Here is a 13,161-nt window from a genome sequence, read left to right on the forward strand (position 1 = left end):
TCATTTCATGAAGACAGCATGCAAGTACTGTTCTTGAAAAAGTTGCAGTTTCGCCTCAAAGCCGAAGCATCGATTGCAATAGCAAATTAGTAGAGTGTTATACGAGTTAGGTATAGTAATTTTATGAGCCGCATAAAGTAGTAAACATTAGCTTACTAACTAAATTACCAAGCATGGTGTCATGTCCATAGAAGCAAACACGAGCACATTACTCGATGACCACGCACACTGGCTGTCAAAGCGCTGGAAAGAGAAAGCGCCACGGCAGCAGCGATCGAATTGACCTTTATGCTGCTTCTTGCTGCAATGTGAACCCTGGGGCGAGAACAGAGCGCACACGAAGCTTTTAGTCATCGGCCATCGGTGCACCTAGATTCTGTACTCATCGCAAATCGCGTTCAGAATAGGACCCGGGCGGCCGCAGCATACTCAGCGGCCACCGGAGTAGAACAACATCCCCCCGCGCTCCCTCCGCCTTCCCCGTTGTCATGCGCGTGACGGAAGACGGCACACTTCCTCCCTACTTTCTTCCTCTGCGCGTGCGAAATTGAGCCACCGTCCTGGCATCACCTTTGCGCACCTTCACTCGCATATACAGCATACGGCCCGCGGCGACAATGCTCTGGCATTGGGCGCTATTTTTTCACACCGACGACGATGACATGAATGCGCCTGGAGTGTCCATACAATTTATATCGCAAGGAAATGAATGCGAAACAGTTATGCGTTACCAACACTGATACTGAAGTGGTAGCAATAGCAACCGTCGTCTCCGTGACTTGAAACTAAATGACACATGGTCTTGGATTCTGACCCTATCGCACAAGTGACAGGACGAGGTCCCTGTTCTTGTGAGCACGTGTGCATCCGCAATGTTCAGTCAGGTACTCAATGAAATGTACGAGACAAAGACGTACACGTTTAACAAGGTTAAAAACGAGCTGCAGGCGATCCGTGTACTCCAACAATGATAAGACTGTCAGAGGTGAGAACTTCGCATACTTGGGCGGAGCCTCAAGAACCTCGCTAGAATGCACTTAATATAGCATCTATATAAATAATTTCGTAAGCCATGTGTCAGCTCCATGACATGCGCTTTCGGACCAGTCACCAGAAAAACGCAGAAAGCGCATGGGCAGCCATATTCATTTTGGGAATGTAATCTATTTGAAAATAATAGCCGGCGAGCTGGAACTTTCTATTCTTGTAAAATATTTGCGATGCGTAGGCATTGGTTTTTGAGGCTGACGCGTAACAAAATGTTAAATCATTACAAATAATATAACAGATAAACAAAACCACTCATGTGATAAACTAAGAGTTTTGGATACAAAAATAGCCAATATCGCATAGGAAAGCCCGAGCGGACACCGCTAAGTGCGTTAGCCAGGTTTGGACCCACTTTTTACTCTAAAACTGTATAGTGTAAGGAAGAAGAAGTGCGCCGTGCCGAGTTCCGCAGCCAGATCGCCAGCGCTACTGAAGTGGGGCTCGGGCTAGACGCTGTTCCTGATTTTGTACCGGCTAAGCCTACGCTGTTGCGTCTTCTTGTCCACGTCCTTCGTGTCGTCCACAGCCGTGTCGGACTTCTTTGCCATAATTGGTGGAGGTTTGCTGGGTCTCCTGCAATCCTGGAATTGCGCAGCCGGACTCTCCCTGCCATCATGACCACCGAAAGCGCCACGAGTTTACCACCATCTGCTCCCCAGTCTACCGTACGCCCCGGCACGTTCCGCCAGCGGGACCCTCCTATCTTTAGCGGCACTGATGACCATGACGTTGATGACTGGCTCTCATCATACGAACGCGTCAGTCGGAACAACAAATGGGATGACATCACGAAATCGACCACCGTCCCTTTCTACCTCACCGGAATTGCCCACTTGTGGTTTCGGAACCACGAAAGCGAAGTTCCAAGCTGGACGGTGTTCAAGACAAAGTTCAGCGAGGTCTTCGGCCGCCCTGCTGTGCAAAAGCTTCGTGCCGAACAGCGTCTGCAGTCGCGCTCTCAGCAGCCTGGTGAGAACTTTACCAGCTACATCGAAGATGTCCTCGATCTCTGTAAACGCGTCGATGCATCCATGACTGAGGGCAATAAAATCAAGCATATCATGAAGGGTATCGACGAGGACGCGTTTCAGATGCTCATTTCAAAGAGCCCATCTACTGTTGCACAAGTTATTGAACTGTGCCAAAGCTATGACGAGCTCCGCCGTCAACGCCTCCTCACTCGCCGTCCTGTTCCCCATCAGGAATCGTTGTCCGGCTTGACCTCTCCTTTTCCAGATGCCACCCTCCTCTGGCAAATCAAGGCTTTCGTTCGGGAGGAAGTTGCTCGCCAGCTCTCCCTGATCTCCAACCCACCAGAGTCAAGTTCGTCCCTTAGCCCAACCCTACGACACGTTATAGAAGAACAAGTGTCCGAGGTCCTTCCTCTGGAACGGGCGCCTCAACTCACCGCCCCTTTGACTTACGCCGACGCCGTCGCACGACCACGACCACAACCACCGACCTTCCGGGCTTCGCCTCCGATGCCTCGCCCTGTTTTTACGCCCACGCCGCCACGACCTCCAGCCCATCGAGTGAATAATCCCTGGCGCACACCGGACAATCGGCCCATCTGCTATTCGTGTGGTATTCCCGGGCACGTCGCACGTCTGTGCCGCCGCCATCCACTTCATCCACGTGATGACCTACGCACAGCCGCGTACGACCATCCATCGTCTTACGCACCAGACCGCGATTTACCCCTTCCCCGCCCAAGCCTTCGCCCAGTTTCTGACCGCCGTTCTCCTTCTCCTCGTCGTCGCTCGCTCTCCCCGATGCGTCGACGTCCCTCTACCTCTGACACGGAAAACTAAGTGGCGCAGTTCCCGAGGCAAGAACTGCGTCATCGTCACAACGCTCAAGCCCTCTTCTTTCGCCGCCCAACGTTATTGATGTCGCTGTTGAAGGAGTCTCTGTGCTTGCCCTCATTGACATCGGTGCCGCCATATCTGTAATTGCCGAAAAACTATGCCGCTCAATACGAAAAGTCACGACGCCTTTCTTCGGTCCTTTACTCCGCACGGCCACAGCACAGCACGTCCAGCCGGTGGCTGCGTGCACCGCCAGACTCGAAATTCAAGGAGTGCTCTACACAGTCGAGTTCGTCGTTCTTCCCCACTGTTCCCACGATATTATTTTAGGTTGGGACTTTCTCTCCCGTCACCAAGCTGTTATTGATTGCTCCCGTGCGGAAGTCGCCTTCTCTTCGCTTGGCAATGCCATATCTGATGACGTTTCGCTTTCCTGCACCAAGTTGTCCCTCACTGACGACATCCATATACCTCCGCACGCATCCGTTCTGGCACCTGTATCCTGTTCCGTTGCCTCCGACTCTACCGTACTCTTCACGCCTTCCACTGCTTTCGTTCACCGCCACCTCTCACCACTCCCAACTGCGTTACTTAGCCTTCAAGCTGGTGCTACTCACCTTCCTATACACAACCACTTCCCATTCCCGATTGCGTTGCTTCGCGGGGAGTCTCTCGGCTCTGTGGAGCCTTACGACACCATTACCACGTCGGAACTTCCTGTTGGGTCGTCAGGGGTCAACACCCTCTACTGTAGTCCCGTACCTGCCACATCGCCTGAAGACGTTTTCAGCCACGTCATCGACAACGCCTTAAGCCCCATGCAACGCCATGACCTTCTCCGTCTCCTCGAGCAATTTCGCCCTGCTTTTGACAGCCATAGCACTTCTCTGGGCCGAACGACGACTGTATGTCACCGTATTGACACCGGTTCTCACTCACCGCTACGGCAGCGATCCTACCGCGTCTCGTCGACAGAACGACGCGTCAATGATGAGCAAGTAGGTGACATGCTAAAGCGTGGTGTCATTGAACCGTCCGACAGCCCATGGGCATCGCCAGTTGTTTTAGTTAAAAAGAAGGATGGCTCGATCCGGTTTTGCGTGGATTACCGTCGCCTAAACAAAATAACCCGAAAGGATGTTTATCCATTGCCGCGGATCGACGACGCCCTCGACAGCTTACAAGGTGCAGAGTTCTTTTCCTCCCTCGATCTACGCTCTGGTTATTGGCAGGTGCCTATGGCTGCAGAAGATAAGCCTAAAACTGCTTTCATCACACCAGATGGCTTATATGAATTTCCTGTGATGCCATTCGGACTTTGCAACGCGCCGGCGACTTTTGAGCGGATGATGGACACTATTCTTCGAGGACTCATGGAACACGTGCTTGTGTTATTTGGATGTTGTAGTAGTGTTCGCACCAGATTTTCCTACTCACCTTCACCGCTTGGAGCAGGTTTTACGCTGTCTCAGTGACGCTGGCCTCCAACTAAATCTGAAAAAATGTCACTTTGGGGCACGCAAGCTGACCATTCTCGGACATGTCGTGTCGAAGGACGGCGTTCTCCATGATGCCGCTAAGCTCCATGCTGTTAAAGAATTCCCGAAGCCGACGTCTCTAAAAGACTTGCGCAGTTTCATTGGCCTCTGCTCGTACTTCCGCCGCTTTATTCGAAATTTCGCTTCGATTATGGCACCTCTGACAGAGCTTCTTCGGGGAGACCCCACTCTTTCCGCGTGGTCCCCGACTTGCGATGATGCCTTCGCGACGCTACGTCGCCTGCTCACAACACCACCGATACTGCGCCATTTCGATCCAACTGCTCCCACGGAAATCCATACGGATGCTAGCGGTGTTGGTCTTGGCGCTGTGCTCGCCCAGCGAAAGCCCGGCTGCCAAGAATATATTGTTGCTTACGCAAGCCGTACTCTGACGAAAGCTGAAGCGAACTATTCCGTCACGGAAAAAGAATGTCTCGCGATCATCTGGTCCATCACAAAATTTCGCCCGTACCTGTACGGCCGGTCCTTCGATGTCGTCACCGATCACCACGCACTTTGCTGGTTGTCGTCTCTCAAGGGTCCCTGCGGCCGCCTTGCCCGGTGGGCACTGAGGCTCCAAGAGTATGATATCCGGGTTGTCTACCGCTCAGGCAAGAAGCACGCCGATGCCGATGCTCTTTCGCGCTCGCCTGTCCACGCCGACATTGTCAGTGTGTCTGTCCTAGACGACCCACTTCTCCCATTCGCTTCTGTCGACATGGCTTTGGAGCAGCGCAAGGACTCCTGGATTTCGTCTTTGATAGATTACATCTCTAATTCACCTGCACGCCCACCATCCCGAGCGTTACGCCGACAAGCTTCGCACTTCACCATCCGCGACGGAATTGTCTATCGCCGTAACTACAGTTCCGACGGCCGCAAATGGCTGCTTGTAATACCTCGGCAGCTCCGCGCTGCTGTATGCGCCGCGTTCCACGCCGACCCTCAGTGCGCCCACGCTGGTCTCTTCAAGACCTACACCAGACTACGTCATAGGTTTTATTGGCGTGGTATGTACACATTTGTGCACAAGTACATTCGCTCTTGCACAGAATGTCAACGCCGCAAGCCTGATCCTTGCCGCCCTTCTGGACCAATGCAACCTTTGCCATGCCCTTCGCGGCCCTTTGACCGGGTTGGGATAGACCTCTACGGGCCTCTGCCATACACAGCTGCTGGCAATCGCTGGGTCATTGTAGCTGTAGACCACCTCACGAGGTATGCAGAAACGGCCGCTCTACCAGCCGCGACGGCTCGTGACGTTGCTTCCTTCCTGCTCCACCACTTCGTTCTACGTCACGGCGCTCCCCGCGAACTCCTGAGTGACCGAGGTCGCGTCTTTCTCGCCGACGTCATTCAGGAACTTCTCGCTGAATGCCGCATCATTCATCGCTGTACCAGTGCATATCACCTGCAAACAAACGGATTGACAGAGCGCTTTAACCGAACTCTTGGCGACATGCTTTCAATGTATGTCGCCTCCAACCACACCAACTGGGACCTCATCCTTCCCTATGTCACGTACGCCTACAACACGGCACCCCAGTCAACGACGGGCTTTTCTCCCTTCTTTCTTCTATATGGCCGCGAACCATCCTTTCCCATCGATACTATTCTCCCTTACCGTCCCGACTTATCAGAGGGTACACCGGCTTCCGAAGCCGCCCGGTATGCAGAAGAATGTCGGCAACTAGCTCGCTCCCTTACAACGCAAGAACAAGCGCTACAGAAATTTCGTCATGACGACGGGCGCCCCCACCACCAGTTTTCGCCTGAAGATCTTGTTTGGTTGTGGGTGCCTCCTACTTCGACACAAGGTGTCTCCTCCAAGTTCGTATCCCGATACCATGGACCTTACCGGGTTCTACGCCAAACTTCCCCTGTGAACTACGCTATCGAACCTCTGACGCCCCCTACGGACCTGCGCCGCCGAGGCCGGGAAATTGTGCACGTAGATCGGCTCAAGCCGTATCACGAGCCCTTCGGCCTCACCACGCCTTAGGCCTCCTGTGCGGCTCCGTCTTCAGCGAGGGGGGAAGTTGTAAGGAAGAAGAAGTGCGCCGTGCCGAGTTCCGCAGCCAGATCGCCAGCGCTACTGAAGTGGGGCTCGGGCTAGACGCTGTTCCTGATTTTGTGCCGGCTAAGCCTACGCTGTTGCGTCTTCTTGTCCACGTCCTTCGTGTCGTCCACAGCCGTGTCGGACTTCTTTGCCATAATAGAATTAATAAAGTTCGGATCCTTTGCCCACTTCGGCCGTTTTGAGTCTGTCTGTCTGTCTGTCTGTCTGTCTGTCTGTCTGTCTGTCCGTCCGTCCGTCCGTCCGTCCGTCTGTCTGTCTGTCTGTCTGTCTGTCTGTCTGTCTGTCTGTCTGTCTGTCTGTCTGTCTGTCTGTCTGTCTGTCTGTCTGTCTGTCTGTCCGTCCGTCCGTCCGTCTGTCTGTCTGTCTGTCTGTCTGTCTGTCTGTCTGTCTGTCTGTCTGTCTGTCTGTCTGTCTGTCTCTCTGTCTGTCTGTCTGTCCGTCCGTCCGTCCGTCCGTCCGTCCGTCCGTCTGTCTGTCTGTCTGTCTGTCTGTCTGTCTGTCTGTCTGTCTGTCTGTCTGTCTGTCTGTCTGTCTGTCTGTCTGTCTGTCTGTCTGTTTACCCTCTTAGGCCGACCCAGTGGCTCAAGTTGTCTACTTGATTGACCTCCAATGCATATGGGCACGTTGTCCGTTCCATAGTCGGCATTACAGGTTTGCGATATGACTATAGACATGCCGTCGTCGTTCCGACTTCTACACCACCCCAGTGGTCCAAGTTGCCAAACAGCTTGTGGCGTGTGGTGGTGGCCAGAATGCCATCATAGTTGTTACATCGCCTTCATTCTAGCCTTGTCATCCGACTTTTGCATCCTAACGTCACCACGCCGCTGCCACAATACACTCGTCACACATTCGTTGTCGCACCACAGTCTGATACCGTCGTGTTCGTTCAATTTTCCTCATTCCAGCTTTGCGATCCGACTCATCATGCCGTTTTTGTTACACCTTCGTCAGGCCTTTTTTAATAGTTAGGAAAATAGGTACGTCCCTGTGATCGTGAAGGTGTCGTCCTTCTGTCGTTTTAGCGTTCTATTCCAGATTAGTCAGCCTACTCACATGGTGCCGTCATCATCATGCCATTGCGGTCATACAGTTGCCGTGCATTTGTTAACACACCACCATCGTTATGCCGCCACAGTCGTTTCATTCTAAATTTATCATACGACTCTCGTCATGCCACCGTTCTCATAATCGTCGTCCTGACACAGTCGTCCTCATCCCATTCTCGCCATGGCGTCCTTGTTACGCTGCCGTGTTGACATCGTCATAATTTCAGTAACGTCATCCCATTGTCATCATGGTCTCGTTTTTGCGCTGTCTTCATGACATCGTCATCATTTCTAAAAAGTCATTTCATTATCGTCATGTCGTCGTCATACTGACTTTCCATCGGCTTGATTCCATCGCCATCTGTGGGTCGTAGTCAAGGAACCATCGTCATCCCGTCATGGTCATAGCCGATCCTGGCGAGTGACAGCCATGACAAAGTGTCCCGATCCCGAAGACAGATTATGTCGTATACTGTCGAAGCAAAAGAAATCTCATAATGACCGCTAGAGATTCTAAATGCACGTTTCTTCAGCAATACGGTGTGCCCCTACATTGCTTCAATGCTAATCGCAGTGTGTCGCGCTGCTAACCACGAGGTCACGGGATCGAGTACCGGCCATTGTGGCCGCATTGAGACAGCGAAGAAATGCAAAAACATTCATGTTTCGCGCATCTGGGACTTGTTAAAGAGTTTCAGGTGGTTATGATAATGCGGAGCCCTCCACTACAGGGTGGCTCATAATGAGATCATGGCTTCGGCCCGTAAAACCACATTAATAAGTATATTTCGCTAATCGCAGGCATCGTTTAACTGGTTGGGCCAGAGTTATTTCTTACGGTGTCATTGTGCCTTATGCTCAATTCGTTCTACAAAGATCTGCGTGATTTCTTTGGTTCCCATTTTTGCCCTCTTGTGAACGCTGACTTTGACGTCGTTGTCTAATCGATCGGGGCTAATGTAAGAATCCGGAAATCATATGGTGGGCGCTTCTGTACATCCAACTTAAACGCTCTCACGTGAAAGTTGGCTTGAAATACTTGATCCAATAACTGTTGTGGATTCATGTTCTATCTAAAAAAAACCATCTTTCCTGTCTTTACTTGTTTGTTCAACCTCAGATGATGGCCCACTTTCCACGAGCAGTGATCGTGTACGCATCCACTAACGAAACTGCATTGAAGTGCGCGACTACCACTCGTACCTACTTCGATCCTGGAGCGAAGAAGGCCACCTACGTTTGGGACCTGAAAAGCGACGGCTATTCAGTCACGTGAGTCCCTCATCGTAATCTTTTACGGCCAGTCTTCAAAAGCCGGCAGCCTATGCAAAGCAGAAGCTCAGTGTACTAGTTCAGAGCTGTATTTTAAAAGGTGTTGCATGTCAAGTAGCAAAGGTGACTGGCAGATTGTCAATCGTCCATTCGACTAACGAACAACGCAATATGACGCGCTAATTGGCAAGTTCCTCCTACAAGAAAGGTTTATATACTCCATCCATGATTCTATATTAACATGTATATATTGCCTTTGGTAGCAATTCATATGATACAAAACTTCTGTGCCAGTAGGGCAATTCGTCATGATCGAGAGAGGAGATAATTGCTATCGTAATGGGTTGACGATGCAGTGAACTGAGTAACGGAAGAACTAAGATTTTCATCATCATCATCATTATCATCAGCCTGGTTACGCCCACTGCAGGCAAAGGCCTCTCCCATACTTCTCCAACAACCCCGGTCATGTACTAATTGTGGCTATGCCGTGCCTGCAAACTTCTTAATCTCATCCGCACACCCATCTTTCCGCTGCCCCCTGCTACGCTTCCCTTCCCTTGGGATCCAGTCCGTAACCTTTAATGACCATCGGTTATCTTCCCTCCTCATTACATGTCCTGCCCATGCCCATTTCTTTTTCTTGATTTCAACTAAGATGTCATTACCTCGCGTTTGTTCCCTCATCCAATCTGCTCTTTTCTTATCCCTTAACGTTACACCTATCATTCTTCTTTCCATAGCTCGTTGCGTCGTCCTCAATTTAAGTAGAACCCTTTTCGTAAGCCTCCAGGTTTCTGCCCCGTAGGTGAGTACTGGTAAAACACAGCTATTATATACTTTTCTCTTGAGGGATAATGGCAACCTACTGTTCATGATCTGGGAATGCCTGCCAAACGCACCCCAGCCCATTCTTATTCTTCTGATTATTTCCGCCTCAAGATCCGGATTCGCCGTCACTACCTGCCCTAAGTAGATGTATTCCCTTACGACTTCCAGTGCCTCGCTGCCTATTGTAAATTGTTGTTCTCCTCCGAGACTGTTAAGCAGTACTTTAGTTTTCTGCAGAATAATTTTTAGACCCACTCTTCTGCTTTGCCTCTCTAGGTCACTGACCATGCATTGCAATTGGTCCCCTGAGTTACTAAACAAGGCAATATCATCAGCGAATTGCAAGTTGCTAAGGTATTCTCCATTAACTTTTATCCCCAATTCTTCCCAATCCAGGACTCTGAATACCTCCTGTAAACACGCTGTGAATAGCAATGGAGATATCGTATCTCCCTGCCTGACGCCTTTCTTTATTGGGATTTTGTTGCTTGCTTTATGGAGGACTACGGTGGCTGTGGAGCCGCTATAGATATCTTTCAGTATTTTTACATACGGCTCGTCTACACCCTGATTCCGTAATGCCTCCATGACTGCTGAGGTTTCGACAGAATCAAACGCTTTCTCGTAATCAATGAAAGCGATATATAAGGGTTGGTTATATTCCGCACATTTCTCTATCACCTGATTGATAGTGTGAATATGATCTATTGTTGAACAGCCTTTACGGAATCCTGCCTGGTCCTTTGCTTGACAGAAGTCTAAGATGTTCCTGATTCTATTGCCGATTATCTTAGTAAATAGTTTGTAGGCAACGCACAGTAAGCTGATCGGTCTATAACTTTTCAAGTCTTTGGCGTCCACTTGCTTATGGATTAGGATTATGTTAGCGTTCTTCCAAGATTCCGGTACGTTCGAGGTCATGAGGTATTGTGTATATAGGGCGGCCAATCTTTCTAGGGCAGTGTTCCCACCACCATCCTTCAACAAATCTGCTGTTATCCGATCCTCACCAGCTGCCTTCCCCCTTTGCATAGCTCCCAAGGGTTTCTTTACTTCTTCCGGCGTTACCTTTAGCATTTCGAATTCCTCTAGACTATTTTCTCTTCCATTATCGTCGTGGGTGCCACTGGTACTGTATAAATCTCTATAGAACTCCTCAGCCACTTGAACTGTCTCATCCATATTAGCAATGATATTGCCGGCTTTGTCTCTTAACGCATACATCTGATTCTTGCGAATTCCTAATTTCTTCTTCACTGCTTTTAGGCTTCCTCCGTTCCTTAGAGCATGTTCAATTTTATCCATATTATACTTCATTACGTCAGCTGTCTTACGCTTGTTGATTAACTTCGAAAGTTCTGCCAGTTCTATTCTAGCTTTAGGGTTCGATGCTTTCATACATTGGCGTTTCTTGATCAGATCTTTCGTCTCCTGCGATAGTTTGCTGGTATCCTGCCTAACGGAATTACCACCAACTTCCATTGCACACTCTTTAATGATGCCCGCAAGATTGTCATTCATTGCTTGAAAACTAAGGTCCTCTTCCTGATTTAAAGCCGAATAGCTGTTCTGTAGCTTCATCTGGAATTCCTCTATTTTCCCTCTTACCGCTAACTCATTGGTCGACTTCTTATGGACGAGTTTCTTCCGTTCCCTCCTCAGGTCCAGGCGAATTCGAGTTCTTACCATCCTGTGGTCACTGCAGCGCAGCACTAATATTTTAGTTGCGCTTAATAGGAAGAAGTGCACATGGTTAGTAATAGGAAACCAATTTATTTAGAGAAAACGAAGAGAAGGCGGTATGAGCTTGTGCGCTCTAGCCTTCTACGCTGCGATAGGAAAAAGATGACAAGGAAAGCGCAAAGCAGCTGACCAGTGGTCTCTTGCCGTAACTCAATGGTTGTTTTGCCCACCTTCCTCTAGGGTCTTTCTTCTCCTTTGTCCCATTCCCTGCAGAGTAGCATGGAAACGGAAATACCCTGGCGAATCACTCTGCATTTTCAATGAAGAGCTTTCTCTTTCTCTCTCCTAATGGCTGCTTAGAGAAAAAATAACGCCCGGGGATTTATTTGAAATCGCCTCACGTTAGCCAGCAGTAATTGTTGATAGCAGCTGCCAAATTCATTTCTCCTGCAATAGGCAGGAGCAGGAATATGGTAAAATATTGTTGTCTAATAGTCGTAAGTTGTGCGCGACCTAATTGTGCAACTAATTTTATATTCGGCACTCTGATTCTTTGCGTGCAACGCGGCTGTTGCCACAACCCCAGGCGCTCCTTGTGGTCAACAGCGAGAACTCTAGTCACCAGGCCACGATTGACCTAGTATACAGTGAGCGACCAACTCAACCTCCAGGTAATACAAAGAGAAATGTCAGATGTCATTTTGGCGCATTCTTCTTTAATTTTATTGATCCTCCTAAAAGCCTCTGGGGACATTACTAGGCTGTGGGGCTGCAAAAAAATAAAGAAAATGCAACAAACGAATATAATAATAACATATTATAAGAAAGAGAAACGTAATGTAATGGAAATAAAATTATGCAAATACATAAGGCTCCGTGACGAGTCTAAGTAGAGGTAAAGAATGCAAATTAATATATATGTTTAATTCAGTACAAACCGTCTACGGCATAAATATTTATGTAATGGGGCGAGTTAAGAATAACTGCCACAGAATTTTTTTTTTATGTGTCCACAAATGCATAACGGTCATTAGGGGCGTGTATTATTTAGTACCCTACTAATGCATCGGGTTGCAGCCTTTCAGGAACACTTCTGACGGGAATTCGACTCCGCTAAGCATCGGAGAAATTTGGGGAGCCTTGTTTGTCAATGGAGAGAGGCACATTCTCAGTCGCCTTTCACCCAAGCTGGCATCGAAGGCGTTCGTTGAACAGCAGCACACACGTACTGCTACAGATCCAGTGACTCAAGCTTTGAGCAAAGAAGTTCATTACAGGCCAGCAATAACCGAGTGGCACATACACAATGCTCCGAGCCGGCATCAAATAGCTCGTTCGAATTATAGTACCCATCCCAGTCCCGCACCTACAGTGACTCACGTCGTCGTGAAAGAGGTTCGTTGAAGAGCGGCGCATGTGCACACTTTGCCACATACTCAGTAAGGCAAGGTGGTCCGATGCGTGGTTCAGAACCCTGTTTCTCAGCACAGCAGCTCGATGCGCTAGCCGTTCGACCACCCAGTGACCCAGGTAGGGGAGAAGTGCGTTATATATATATATATATATATATATATATATATATATATATATATATATATATATATATATATATATATATATATATATATATATATATATATATAAACTTAAGTTGGGATAAACACATAGAAGATGTTTGTAGTAAACTAGCCGCAGTGACAGGAATCTTATCTCGTTGCCGACATCTTCTTCCAACACAGGCTAACATCCAAATTTATCATGCACTGTTTGCTTCATATATTAACTACTGTGGTCTTGTATGGGCTACAACGACAAAGGCAACGACAACGGCAAACGACAACGACAAA

At 49.1% G+C, this 13,161-nt stretch overlaps 1 protein-coding gene across 1 annotated transcript in view; it reads left to right on the plus strand.

Annotated features, from left to right (window-relative positions):
* Positions 1-13,161, plus strand: part of LOC135907289 (uncharacterized) — a 44,378-nt gene that overhangs the window by 16,971 nt on the left and 14,246 nt on the right. The window contains exon 2 of the mRNA XM_065438978.2: positions 8,649-8,800. Coding sequence (XP_065295050.1) covers positions 8,649-8,800 — 152 coding nt within the window. The remainder of the gene's footprint in view (positions 1-8,648; positions 8,801-13,161) is intronic.

Source organism: Dermacentor albipictus, chromosome 7 (assembly GCF_038994185.2).
Source record: "Dermacentor albipictus isolate Rhodes 1998 colony chromosome 7, USDA_Dalb.pri_finalv2, whole genome shotgun sequence".
NCBI classification, from domain to species: domain Eukaryota; kingdom Metazoa; phylum Arthropoda; class Arachnida; order Ixodida; family Ixodidae; genus Dermacentor; species Dermacentor albipictus.